We start from the raw sequence: 15,276 nt of genomic DNA, 5'->3' as shown, positions 1-15,276 counted from the left end.
AATAAGCAGCATCATGATAAATGGAGAAAAGATTGAGGTTGTCAAAGAATTCATGTTGCTTGGTTCTACAATCGAGGCCAGTGGAAGCAGCAGTCAGGACATTAGACAACGTGTAACACTGGGCAGGTCGGCTATGAAGGAAATCTTTCAAGCACTGAGGAGCAAGGATGTCTCCTTGAGGAGTGAGATGTGCCTGACACGGCCATGATATTTCCAATTGCTTCGTATGCATATGAGAGCTGGACAATGAATAAGGAAGACCGAAGAAAAGTGGATGCTTTTGAGTTGTGGTGCTGGAGAAGAATGCTGAAGGTACCGTGAACTGCCAAAAGAACTAACATATCTGTCCTGGAGGAAATGCAGTCGAGATGCTCCTCGGAAGCGAGGATGGCCAGACTTTGTCTCACCTACTTTGGTCATGTTGTCAGAGAGGAGCATTCCCTGGAGAAGGATGTCATGCTTGGTAAGGTGGTGGGTCAATGAAAGAGGGGAAGGCCTTCGATGAGATGGATTGACACAGTGGCTGCGACAATAGGCTCAAGTATAGCAAGAATCATGGAGCTGGCGTGGGATCAGGCAGTGTTTTGTTCTGCTGTGCGTGGGGTCGCTATGAGTTGGAAACGACTTGATGGCACCTAACAACAACAGACTCTAACAGAACTTAAAAGACAAATAGATGACTCCACAATCATAGTAGGAGACTTTAAAACACCACTTTCAATCACAGATAGAACAATTGGAAAGAAACTCAACAAAGATACAGAAGAACTAAACAATACAATCCACCAACTTGATCTTATTGACATCTACAGAGCACTTTACCCAACAACAGCACAATATACATTCTTCTCCAGTGCACATGGAACATTTTCCAAGATAGAACATATGTTAGACCACAAAGCAAGCCTCAATGAATTTAAAAACACTGAAATACTGCAAAGCATCTTCTCAGATCACAAGGCTATAAAATTAGATATCAACAGTAGGAAGATCAACAGAAAAAGAGGCAACACATGGAAACTGAAAAACACCCTCCTTGAAAATGACTGGGTAATAGAAGAAATAAAAAATGAACTTAAAAAATTCCTTGAATCAAATGAGAATGAAAACACAACATACCAAAATTTTGGGGACACAGCAAAAGAAGTGATGAGGGGACAATTTATAGCAATAAACTCACATATCAAAAAAGAAGAAACAGCCAAAACAACACCTTAACCCAATATCTCCAACAATTAGAAAAAGAGCAGAAAAAAAAGCCTACAGTCACCAGAAGAAAAGAAATTATAAAGATTCAAGCAGAAATCAATGACACAAAAAATAGAAAGACAATAGAAAAAAAATCTACAAGATTAGAAGTTGGTTTTTTGAAAAGATTAATAAAATCGACAAACCACTGTTAAATTTAACAAAGGAAAAGAGGGAGAGAATACAAAAAACATGAATAAGAAATGAAATGGGCAATATCACAACAGAAATTAAAAGGATAATATCAGGATACTATGAAGAACTATTGCAAAGGGGCAAGGAGGCCACATCTTCTGCCCTCCTCTAACTGCACAAGAGGAAGACAGAATCACCATCAGTAGCCCAAGGCCTATCCCTGCGAGGTCAGAAGTGCCGCCTCCCTCCAGCCCTTTCACCAATCCCGACACCAACCGTTCCTCCTACAGCACCCACCACCGCTCTCTGCTAGGCGCGATAATTTGCTGAAGTGGCCACAGAGAACTCACAGATTATGGGGTTTATTAGGGAAGCAACAGGTTACAATTCAAGTTCAGGAACACGTTCAGTCTCTCTCAGCCCACCATCTCTCAGCCAACAATCTATCTCCCAGCAGTGCATGTCTCTCAGTGTTTCTCTCCCAGCAGTGGGTGTCTCTCAGTCTCTCTCTCAGCAGCACATGTCTCTCGTGTCTCCCAGCTGGCGTGAGAGATTCCTTCTGCCTCTAAGAGGGCTCCTTTTTGAGCCTGGCAGAGTGACCACTAACCAATCCCAACATCAGAATTCTATACACCTGAGAAAGAGTGAAGTTCCCAGAAAACTGCTTCATGCTGGTGCAACAGAAATACCCCAGGTGGATAACTTTAGCAATCAGGAGCTACTCAGTTGCTCATGGCAAATTCCACCATGGAGTTTACAAAGACGTATGGCTAGAAAAACCACACTAGGTAATTTACTACACTGCCAACTATACTCCAACAAATTTGAAAATCTTGAAGAAATGGACAGATATCTAGAAACATACTACTTACCTAAACTAACAGAGGCTGAGGTGGAAAATTTAAACAGGCCAATAACCAAAGAAGAAATTGAACAGGTCATAAAAAAATTAACAACAAAAAGAGAGTCTTGGCCCAGATGGTTTCATTGGCGAATTCTACTGAATGGTCAGAGAAGGACTGACACCAATTCTACTCAAACTATTCCAGAACATAGAAAACAATGGAATCCTCCCAAATTCATTTTATGCAAGTATAACCTTGATACCAAAATGAGGCAAAGACATCACTCAAAAGGAAAACTACAGACCAATATCCCTCATGAGTATCGATCCAAAAATCCTCAACAAAATACTAGCCAGTAGACTCCAACAACATACAAAAAAATAATACACTATGACCTGGTAGGGTTCATACCTGGTATGCAAGGACAGCTCAACACTGGAAAAACAACCAGCGTCATCCATCACATAAATAAAACAAAGGAAAAGTATGATATGATCATATCAATCAACGTAGAAAAGGTATTTGATAAAATCCAAAACCCATTCCTGATCAAAACTCTCAGCAAAATAGGAATACAAGGAACATTCCTCAACATAATAAAGGGCATATATGCAAAACCAACACCCAACATTATTCTCAATGGAGAGTGACTGAAACCATTCCCCTTGTAAACAGGAATCAGACAAGAATGCCCTCTATCACCACCTCTATTCAAGATTGTATTGGAAGTCCTAGCTAGGGCAATAAGGCAAGAAAGAGAAATCAAAGGCATCCAAATTGGTAAGGAAGAAGTAAAACTACGCCTATTTGCTGATGACATGATCCTATATATAGAAAACCCAAGAGACTCAGCAAAAAAAACCTATTGGAACTAATTGAGAGATTTAGCATACAAAAATCAGTTGGATTCCTCTACACCAGAAAAGAGATTGCTGAAAAGGAAATCAATACCATTTACAGTAGCTACCAAAAAAAAAAACCTTGGGAATAAATCTCACTAGGGACACAAAAGACCTGTACAAAGAAAACTACAAAACATTACTCTAGGAAACATAAGAGATCTACATAAATGAAAGAACATACCATGCTCGTGGATAGAAACATTGAACATTGTGAAAATGTCAATACTACCTAAAGCAATCTATGCATTCAATAAAATCCCAGTCCAGATCCCATCAGCATTCTTTAAGAATAAGGAAAAGCAAATTACTAATTTCATATGGAAAGGAAAGAGATCTTAAATAAGCAAAGCACTATTGAAGAAGAAGAACAAAGTAGGAGGTCTCACACACCTGAATCTCAAACCTACTATCCAGCCACAGTACTCAGAACAGCCTAGTGCTGGTACAACAACAGACACACAGACCAGTGGAACAGAACTGAGAACCCAGAAATAGAGCCATCAACCTATGGTCAGTTGATTTTTGACAAAGGGCTGAAATCCATTAAATGTGGAAGAGATGATCTCTTTAATGAATGGTGCTGGCAAAACTGGATATCCATTTGCAGAAAAATGAAACAAGATTTGTACCTCACACCATACACAAAAACTAACTCCAGATGGATCAAAGACTTAAATGTGAAACCTAAAATTATAAAATTCCTCAAGGAAAAAACAGGCCCAAATTTAGAGGCCCTCATTTATGGCATAAATAGACTGGCAAGCATAACCCAAAATACACAAATAGTGGAAGATAAACTAGATGAATGGGACCTTCTAAAAATTAAATTATTATGTGCTTCAAAAGACTTCTGCAAAAGAGTAAAAATAGAACCTACAGATTGAGAAAAAAATACTTGGCAATGACATATCTGACAAGGAACTTATCTCTAAAATTTACAGAAAACTCCAACACCTCAACAAAAAAAAAGATTAACAATCCAATTAAAAAATGGGCAGAAGACACTAATAGACACTTCACTGAAGAGGATAGTCAGGTGGCCAGCAAATATATGAAGAAATGCTCACGATCATTAGCTATCAGAGAGATACAAATCAAAACAATGAGATACCATTTCACCCCAGCATTAATGGCAAAGTTCAACAAGACAGAAAATAACAAATTCTGGCAAGGATGTGGAGAGATTGGGACTCTCATATACTGCTGGTAGGACTGTCAAATGACACAACCACTGTGGAAAGCAGTATGGAGATTCCTTAAAAAGCTGTTATTAGAAATAATCGTTTGACCTAGCAATTCCATTACTAGGTATTTATCCTAAAGAAGTGAGAGCCAGGACAAGAACAGATACACGCACACCCATGTTCATTACAGCACTATTTACAATAGCAAAAAGATGGAAACAACCTAGGTGCACAACAGAAGAATGGATAACCAAACTATGGTACATACACACAATGGAATACTATGCAACCCTAAAGAATAATGTAGAATCTGCAAAACATCACATAACGTGGATGAACTTGGAGGATACTATGCTGAGTGAAATAAGTCAATCACAGAAGAACAAATATAGTATTAGTTCATTATTGTAAAAAGTCAAGGAAAGGTTTATATATGGAAGGAAATATTCTTCATTGGTTACCAGGAGTGTGAGGGGAGGGGAGGGAACACTGCAAAAAAAAAAGCATCGACCCATGTCCCTTTAGTTTTGTGTATTTCACTGTACATAAATTATATTTCAATAAAATGTATTAAAAAAACCTCACTGCCATTGAGTCAATTCCAACTCATAGTGACCCCCCCTTTGGGTTTCCGAAGCTGTAAATCCTTATGGAAGTAGATTGCCCAGTCTTCCTTATGTGGCATGGCTGGTGGGTTTGAACTGCCAACCTTCTGGTTAGCAGTCAAATGCCTTAGGTACTATGCCACCAGAATTCCTTATATTCTGAAGACAGTAACAGCTAACCATCTGGGTTTAAATCTGGCCTTCATTACTTCCTGATAAGCAATTTAACCTATCTGGTCATTAAGTTCCTCAGGTAGATAAAAAGAAATCATAATAACACTACCTTCTTCATAAGGCTATTGTCATACTTCAATAACATTTTTATCTTACCCCTCAGCTCAATCTCTAGTAGAATCTAAAGCTGATTGCTTTGAAGAAAGGGTTACTGGAATGCAGGAAAACAAACATAGGGAAGTCACTTGGTCCTAAAGAGAAAGGTTTTGTAATTGCTATGGCTCAACTGGTTGAGTCCTTTAATTAAAGTCTGGAATTTCCAAGGACTAAAACAAAGCTTCCCAACAGGACACCAAAGACTGCAAAACATGTGGGGCCATAGTTAGAGAGTTCCTAACAACCTATTCTTGAGGAATAGAGTGTAGCAGCAAATCACACTTTGTTGAAAATGGGAGAAAATGGTAATAGAATTCTCTCTCAAATAGAAGCGATCTTTTTATATTATCTTCCCGCTCAATTTTTCAGACCTACTGCAAAATCCAGGAGTGAAGCAACTCTGAACTCTGTATCAAGACTGTGTATGTGTGTATGTTTGTGTGTGTGTGTCTGTCTGTCTCTGTAAGATTGAAACTTTGAGAACACTGGTAAAGGAGAGAAGGGAAGAAGGGAGGTCTAGTGAACAGAACGTTGCTGTTATTAGCTGCCGTCAAGTCGGCCCCGACTCATGTCAACCCCACAATGGAAAGAAGCACTGCCAGGTCCTGCACCACTCCCATGACTGGCTGGGGATCACATCGTTCTGATTCATATACTTTTCATTGGCTGGTTTTTAGAATTTGATCACCAGGCCTTTCTTCCTAGTCTACCTTAGTCCGGAAGCTCTGATGAAACCTGTTCAGCATCATAGCAACACACAAGTGTCCACTGACAGACAGGTGCTGGCTTCACTTGAGGTGTACTGGCCAAAAATCAAACCCCGGGTCTCCTGCATAAAAGGTGAAAATTCAACCAGTGAACCACCACTGCCCCATTGAGAATTATCAAGTATCTGTGTACAGCTAAATAAATGATACTTTATATGCTTGGGGCCTACAGAGTTAGCACCTTCATTTTCCCATGATTTACTCATCTGATATTATATTTGGCTAAAAACTAATAGAGAGGAACAACTCAGCACCAGCAAATGTAATGACCCTTTCAAAGGCACTTGAAATGGCGTAGAACTTGTGAATCATTCTGAAATAGCCGGAGTGGCCAAACCACATCAATACCACATTGAAATAAAATGCGTATACACAACCATCATAAACAAAGTGATGACTTGTCAGAACCCTAGTTCTGCTTCTCCAGTCAGGTCTGCTGTAGTGTGTACATAACTAGTTTTAACATCATATTCTAGGTAAGGCAGGGACTAGAAAAGTGAACATCTCTAGTTTTCACTGGAAAGGTTTATACTTTGGCAGGCCACTGCTGCAGAGGTCACTAACAGCTTATTGCCCCTAGTGGGTGGTACCTCAGCCCAAAGTATAGTAGCAGGAAAGCCCTGAGCTGAAGCATATGGGGAGGCCCAAAGCAACGAATGCCTGTGTCAGCAGTCCTGTGGCAGATGGAATGACTACTGGCTGCCCAGCTGCCCTGCCTTACACACTGGAAGTTACAAGTTACAAGTTGCTTGTCTCAACACAAGGCTGTGGGCAATTGTGTTTCCCATCCTCCTTCACACTTCATGTTTGACTATTGTTCAAAACATTACGAATTTTCTGAAGCCAAAGTCAATAAAAATTAGATGCCACTGCATAATCTTCATTGCTTTCAAGCCTATCACCTCTGAGCTGAATAAAGCCAGGTAAAACCACACCCTGTCCTTTCTATACCACCAAGTCTACCACGTAGAAGAGTCAGTCTGCATTATTTTCCTTTTCAAGGCTTTTTTGTGTTACCTCTCACATCTCTCTCTTTGGATCAGTTCTATCTCCACAGCAAGAATTGCTTTCTTCTTCCACATGCTAATGTTTGCCCAAGGAGTGATCCTATCACTGAATTTTCCATTTCTCACATTCCCTTGCTTTGGGATGTGTTAAAGGATTTACTAGGCAATAACTATGAACTCACATGACCCACCCAATATTTGAGAGTATCAATGGAAAAGAATCAGTGCTTCTCCAAAAACTTTGCACTTTACACATGAAGTTGCGGGCACTAAACATTCATTTGCCTCTTTCCAGGCTACAGAAAGGAGGAAATAATGGGAAATATGCCACCACCCAAAGTGTTATGGTCTTGTTCCCTAAGCATTGTGGGTACTTGCCACAGATACAAAAGTAGACAAGGGGCTATCAGCATCAATTGCGGGGGTGGGGGGAGCAGGAGAGAAATGGGTACTCACTGGGCAAAGGTGCTTATCTAACAGAGTGTGCTGCTCTCTTGTTCTGCTATTTTGTGTGTCACCTTCTGCCACTCCATTGCAATCTATTAGCCAGATACCTCAAGATGCTTCTAAGAGGTTCTGAATTATTAACAAATGTAGGGAAGATGCTTTGAAAGACATCAAAAACAGACCTTGTACAGGCTACTGTACACGCTTGATCATCAGCAATTTCAAGACCAAAAGGAAAAAGAAAACAAAATAGAAAAGGCTGCCTCTCTAAAATATACTGATATTCGCAGAACGACAGACACTGGAATGCCGCAGGTCACAAGAAGTCTCTCCAGTTTTACTCACCCCTAGCCATCTTGCTCCTTTATTGGCAGCCTGCTGAATCTGGACTCTTTTGAGGGTGACATGGTAAACAGCTCCTTCCTCTACCTCTTCACCCCAGTCCTGAATTGAGCTCTGCCAGGGATGGGATAAAGAGAAAAAAAAAGTTGTGGGGTTTTTGTTGTGTTTTTTTTTTCTGTCTGCTAACCACAATCTATCCCAGCTGCTTTGCTGCTTGCAACAGTACTCAGGGCACAAGATGGGCTGTTCAAAATAAATATTACAATCAGAGCAACACAAGACACACTGCAATAGAGGGAATGCTGAGATTTTCTTGGCCTACAGCCCTTTCCTGTGGTATCAGGATCCTCAGACTTTTCCATTTAATTATTTTTCCTAGGCTTGCTCACATATCTTACTGGGTTTTTTGTTTGTTTGTTTGTTTGTTTTCTGGGCTTTTTTTTAAGCTTTTCTTTTTTACATAAAGTGGTTTGGTCTTGATTAACTTTGCACCCATACATGAAAGGAAAAATAATTCGTTTGTCATAATAGTTTGTGCTTTGCACAAGTGGCTCAGTTACTTGAGCAAACTACATTTTAAACTCAGGCACAAACAACTGTTAAAAATGCCAAGAGTCTCTTCTTTGAGAAGTGAAATGCTGTGAATGTCCTTTTCTCTCCTTACTGTGTTAGAACTCAAAAAGTTAGTGGAGGTGGAAAGCCTTGTTTCGGTAAAACAGTCTGGCAAGTGCAGAAAAAGCAACACATCATCACGCAGCTTCAACTAAAATCTGTGCAGCGACCCCCTGCTTTTCCATGCCCCCAACTAAACCTAAGGTCTGTGTTAAAGAGCCGCTGGGACGCAGAAGCGCTCTGCGGTTCTTTCACACTTAAAATTCTTTTTCCTAAAAGTTTTCTTTTCCTGACCTGTATCTGCCCCGAACACAGTAAAGGCAATTACAGAGAAAGCAGATATCATTTAAAGGGACAAGACACAGAGAGAGGCGTACAAAGCAAAGTGAGAAAGCTTTAGCTCACAAGATCGGATCGCTCCGTTCACTGAGTCCAAAACACTCCCAGGGAAAGCGGGAGAAGATTCCCCACCAGAGGAGCCTCGAAAGAAGTCAGGGAGTTCTCGTTACCATTTTAGCTTCCCAAAGCAATTTCATTCTCAGTTTTCTCTTCGGTATGTGAACGCTGCATGATGCGTCCTGCTCCAAGGCAAACGCAGTCTCTGCTCGGCTCACCCCTGCGGTGCCTCTTGCCCACAGTCCCGCCGGGCCACCGAGCACAGACACGCGCTGCGCTGCCTCCACCGGTGCGCGCGACTCGGGCCACAAAGGGAGCGCATCGAGAGAGCGAGGGCGCAGCAGACTCCTCCCCACGCTACTCCGTGATGTAAGGCTTTCCTGTTTGTGCTTGTGAGCACTTTCTTTCTTAAATTCCATGTATCAAGTTAGCATGAAATAATTTCTCCAGCTCTGATGGTGATCTGGAAACAACCCTTTCAACTTTATTGTGTCTTCCTGCTGATCGCCAGTGCCCAAACAGAACTGCGTGTGGCGTGGGGGATATGTGTTGTGTCTTCTCCTAACTTTGCTGAAAGAAACAAAAGGGGGGGGCGGGGAGCGCAAAAAGCATAGGAGGAGAGTTTCGGAAAACTTCTATTAACTGCTTATTAGCTACTGAATTTAGAATAATTACATCACAGCGACCACAATGAGACACCAACAATATGGAACAGCAATAATAGAAGCCAGGAAGTTTTTCATTAGGACAAGAAAAGAAGTGGTGAGCAGATATCCGGATATTCCAAAAAACCATGCCCAGAGGCTGTACCTTGTCCTATATTAGCACACTACCAACAGGAAATGTCTCTGAACTTCCTTCTACCACCCATCAGGATAAGGTTCATCCATCCAGTAACTGCCATTGTGGGTGGGAAGAGGACAGGACAAGGACAGGAAAGCAGTTTGCTGGGACTGATTCACAGAGTGGAAAGTGGGCCATCAGTGACCCTAGAGATTTCTGTCTGTTTAACAAGCCACCATCGATTGAGCTTTCTGTATTGTAGGAGCACAGTGGGCTAATAATCACATGGAAAAGCTGTTCATGAGGAGACTGGCAGGAAGGGAGTCATCGTAATGGACATATCTGCTATCAGGACACAAGATTAATATATTTTTCAGATCCAGTTTTAATACATCAACAGCAAAAGAGATGCCAGATGATGATGTAATCAAACATGGCACATGCCAAAATTCCATGTCAACTATAAAAACTTTTAATGTTCATGTCTTTTGTTACCATTCACCCCTAAATGAATTTAATCATCTTTAAATTTAGAAAAGAAAAAATTTAAAAATTTCCTCCCATTAATTACCATACCAAGGAGCTCTGGTAGCATAGTGCCTAAGGCACTTGACTGCTAATCAGAAGGTTGGCGATTCAAACCCACCAGCCACTCCTCGGAAGGAAGATGGGGCAATCTACTTCCGTAGTGATACTGCCTCGGAAACCCAAGGAGGGGTCACTATGAGTCGGGTCTGACTCGACGGCACATAATAACAACAACAAGGCATAAGGTAGAGTTTTGGTAAATAATAAATATCTCATGGACTATTAGAGAATCCTATGTATTGATCCTCCCAGGAGAGCAAAATAAAGAATGACAGTGAGAGAACATCAAAGGAAATAAAAGGATCTTTTGTTGTTGTTGTTGTTGTTATTTGCCGTCGAGTCAGCCCCGACTCATAGCGACCCCTCCTTGGGTTTCCGAGGCAGTATCACTACGGAAGTAGGATTGCCCAACCTTCCTTCCGAGGAGTGGCTGGTGGGTTTGAACCGCCAGCCTTCTGGTTAGCAGTCAAGTGCCTTAGCCACTATGCTACCAGTTAAAAAATGTCGTCAAGTCATTCATTTAGGTTCTCATACAACCAGAACCTATTGGGCTCGATGAGTGTGGGGAAAATGTGTGGTCTTTTTATCAAATTTAAGTGGTTATTTTTGTAATTTAACAACAACAACAAGGCACATAGACAAAATCTTTTTATGACCATCTGGGCAGAGTGTCCCAGGAGCAGAAGAAAACCTGTGGAGGCCCTATTTTCTGCTTCTTGGGAATCCTCACAGTCCCAGGCCCACCCGAGAATGCCCATTCAGTGATCTTGTAGACCACCACATGCACCTGAGGACAGTTAAGTAACTTTAAGATTAATTTCACCACCACATTAACTGTTATGAGGAGCTCTGGTGGGGTAGTGGTTAAAGTATTCAACTGCTAACCAAAAAGTGGGCTGTTTGAACCCACCAACTGCCCTTCTGGAGAAAGGTGAAGCAGTAGGCTTCCACAAAGATTTACAGCCTTGGAAACCCTATGGGGCAGTTCTACTCTGTCCTATAGGGTTGCTATGAATAGGAATCATTTCAATGACAGTGGGTTAGGTTTTTTTGTTTTTGGTTAACCTGATTTTTGGCTCTAAATTTGGGGATTATTGAAAAATTTCCTCTTTAAGGATATCCTAACAGTTTTTTCAACCTCACCCCTCCCGGGAAGGCTTCCTCAACAGGGCAGCCTATAATTTACTAGTAACACTCAGGTTGCAGATCTCATCCCCTTCCTCTATACTCCACAAATTCTCTGATTGTCATCTGGTGTGCACTAGGAAAAGAACAGACTTCAAAGGCAGGCATTCAGCTTCAAAGCCACATTTCCAGTAAGAGTGAACTTCAGTGCTACTTCCATGAGCCTTAATTTCTTCATCTTCAAAATGGGACACATATCTACTTTGTAGAGTTTGAATGAGGTTTAAATGAAGTCATACATGCAGATCATCTAGCACATGGTAAGTGATCAGAAAAATTTCCTTCCATTCCCTCATTATAGCACTTCCAAACTGTATTTACCTGGACACACTGAAAAGTTGCATATGTATGCAATGTGGATAAATATGAAATATTTTCTAATTGAATTACATTAGAATTATAGGGAGGTTTTCCAAAAACAGCTATTTGTATTTATACCTAATGTTGTATGTGCTTTTGTCCAAATGTTGATCTACAAAAAAGGCTGGTTTTATCCTTGATAGAGCAACCAAGTGTTCTGGTTTACAATTTTTTAACATATTTACTGAAAAATTTTTAACCTGCAGGCATCTCAATCAGTATTACCTTATGACGCACACCTTTGGGTTAAATTACTGCTAATCAGTATGTGTGAGATATAAACCATTAAGCTGTTTATAACTATATGGAATGTATTTACCAGATAATCCTGCCTATGACCTACCATGGTGCTAAAAGGAGGACAGGTCAAAATTTTTACTTTATTTTTTTTTTTTAATTTAATAAGTAATCTATAAAACAGATATCCCTCTTATTGTATATTGCCTTCCCCTTCGCCCAACTGTAGTTAGTGGTTACCTTTCCTTCCCCGCCTACCCCTGGTAACCAACAAAGAATATTTATTTTTGTGTGTAAACCTTTTCTTGACTTTTAATTTAAAACAGTGGTCTCACACACTATTTTGAAGTTTTTAAATTTAAAGGTTGCTTTGTGGCCTAACATATGGTCTATTCTGGAGAATATTCCATGTGTGCTGGCAAAGAATATATATTGTGCTGTGTGCTCTGTATATATCTATAAGGTCAAGTTGATTGATTGTGATGTCCAGTTCTTCTGTGTCTTTGTTGAGTTTCTTTCGAATTGTTCTATCCTTCATTGATTTATGTTGGACATCATCAAAAGGAATAATTTACATGTGATTTGAATTCTAGAACAGGAAGAGATGAAAAAAAAAAAAAAAAAGAAAACTGTCCAAGATTTATTGGAAGAAAATATCCCTAATAACATGAAAGATGAGAAGATACGCGTTCAAGAAGTTCAACAAACCCCAAACAGGACAGACCCCAAAAGAAAATTACCAAGATATATGATAATCAAAATTTCCAAAACCAAAGACAAAGAAAGAATCTTGAAAGCACCATGAGAAAAATGAAAAATTACCTAAAAGGGCAACCAACAAGACTAAGCTCTGTTTTCTCAGCAGAAACTATGCAGGCTAGAAGGCAATGGGATGACATATATTAAACCCTGAAAGACAAAATTGCCAACCAAGAATTATATATCCAACAAATTGTCCTTCAAATATTATGGCTAAATTAGGACATTTCCAGATAAACAGAAATTAAAAAAAAAATTTGTAAAAAGCAGACCTACTGAGAAGTTCCAGTAGGATAGCAGAATAGGCAGAAAGACTGCACAGACCCTCTTCAACAAAGAAGAGGGAACAATTAACACATATACAGAAGATAATCCTGGACCCCTAAGCCTTGAAGGGAAGGATATAGAAGTGGACTAAACTCCAACTAGCAGAAGAATTTGCACGAAAATACCAAAAAGGAGACATATGGAGCTGCGGTCTGACAGTGATCCTGACAGCACAGACAGCTTGGATATTGTCAGGTGGTGGTAGGACCTAAGAATTAACCTAAAAATCAGCCCTGCTAGCCAGGAACTGCACAGAGGACTGCTTTGGTGGCTGGGGAATAAAAGGGGAAGCAGCGAAAAGACAGGTGGGCTTAGCTGTGGACTTTTGCCTGTCTGGGGGGGTGCAGCCATTTTGATTGTTTACAAGCAGCTTGACCACTTTGGATATTTAAAGTGACAATGTTCTCCCAGATGCCAGGGACTTAAGAACAGGCTCTGCTTGCTGGGAACCGCAAAGACACCCCAGATGCAGGGTCTACTGGAAAGGGGCAACATTCCCTTGTTACTCTTATACCTCACACTCTCTTGGTGAACGGATGTGTGGCCATCCCTCACTCCCACCCACCTTCTAGGCTGGCTGGAATTCCATCCTAGTCTGGGTGCTCCAATTGAAGCTCAGTGCCCCACCCACCCTGTCCAGATTTTGTTTTTTCTTTTCTTTTTTCTTAGTTTGTTTTTGTCTGTTTAAAACTACTACTATTATTATTACTTTTGTCCTTTTTATTATCATTCTTTATTCTTCCTTCCCAGGTTCTCGTTTTCAGCTTTTTTTCTTTTCCCTATTCCTGGTTCCAATTTTTTTTTTTCCCTTTCTTGTGAGTAACTGTGTTCCTTGTTTTCTTTTTATGCTTTTCCCATTTTTTTCTTCATTTTCTCCTTCTCTACTTTTTTCTCTTATTGTCCTCTCCCCAGATATTGCAGTGTTTTCTGTTTTGTATTGTTTTTGCTTTTTTCCCTTTTCTCTTTCTTGGTTACTGTTCCTGTGTGATTACACCCTGTGGTTTTTGTCCATTTGCTTTTACTTTTTTGATGGTTATTCAATTGTTATTTTTGTCTGAGTGGGAGACAGCAACAGCCCCCATATGACACAACTACACCCACATCTCCTGCAGCTTCACTTACTGAGTGAGAGTCACCACCTCCTTCTCCACCAATGGGCCTATGATAAACAACCACCAAGAAGAGTCTGACTCACCCTTAGCTGCTCTTCATAAACAGTTAAAAGAGAACTAGATAGAACAATATCACAATGTCTTGGAGACAACAGACGATCACAGTCCACACAAAGAAGCAAGATAAAGTGGTAGAAACAAGGGAGCAGGATATAGACCCAGAACATAACCCTGAGGAAGAAACAGCATTGGAACTCCCTAATAAGGAATTCAAAAGAATTATATTTAGGTATCTTCAAAGGATTGAGAGATAGCTCAAGGAAAACACAGACAAATCCCTAGAAGAATTTTGGAAGAAAATACAAGAACAAAATGATAAAACAAAGGAAAAATTAGAAATGATTCTTAATCTACAGATAAAAATCCAGAAGATTAATACTAAATTGTCAGAAATAGATAACACATTGGAAAGGCAAAGGAGTAGAATTGATGCAATGGAAGACAGAATTAATGAGATTGAAGACAAATGCCTGAATACTTCTTTGGAAAGGGATCAATCAGAAAAAAAAAATCAAAACAAAAGAAGAAAGCCTTAGGTTCATGTGGGACACCATAAAAAGAAATAACCTAGATGTCACTGGAATTCCAGAATGCGAAGAGAAAAATAAAACCACTGAGAAAATTGTCCAAGTTTGTTGGAAGAGAAGTTCCCTGATATGATGAAAGATGAGAATGTATCCATTCAGGAAGTCCAACGAACCCCAAACAGTATAGACCCCAAAAGAAAATCACCAAGACATATCATCATCAAACTTATCAAAACCAAAGACAAAGACAGAATCCTGAAAGCAGCACAGGAAAAACAAAAAGTTACCTAACAAAGGACAACCAGTAAGAATAAGCTCTGATTTCTCAGCAGAAGCCATGCAAGCGAGAAGGCAATGGATGGTATATATAAAACCCTGAAAGAGAAAATTTTTCAACCAAGAATTATATACAAGGCAAAATTGTCCCTCAAATATGATGATGAAATTAGATTTCCAGATAAGCAGAACCTAAGGGAATTTGTTAAAACCAGACCAACCTTACAAGAGATACTAAAGGG

General features: G+C 40.1%; 1 protein-coding gene across 1 annotated transcript in view; it reads right to left on the bottom strand.

The window, feature by feature from the left end:
• RGL1 (ral guanine nucleotide dissociation stimulator like 1) overlaps positions 1-15,276 on the bottom strand; it is a 289,687-nt gene that overhangs the window by 172,118 nt on the left and 102,293 nt on the right. The window contains exon 2 of the mRNA XM_007937674.1: positions 7,816-7,926. Coding sequence (XP_007935865.1) covers positions 7,816-7,926 — 111 coding nt within the window. The remainder of the gene's footprint in view (positions 1-7,815; positions 7,927-15,276) is intronic.

Source organism: Orycteropus afer, unplaced genomic scaffold (assembly GCF_000298275.1).
Source record: "Orycteropus afer afer isolate SDZICR_OR568_19922 unplaced genomic scaffold, OryAfe1.0 scaffold00043, whole genome shotgun sequence".
NCBI lineage: Eukaryota > Metazoa > Chordata > Mammalia > Tubulidentata > Orycteropodidae > Orycteropus > Orycteropus afer.
Note: the sequence above shows the minus strand (reverse complement) of the source record. Positions and strands in the feature narration are given on the sequence as shown.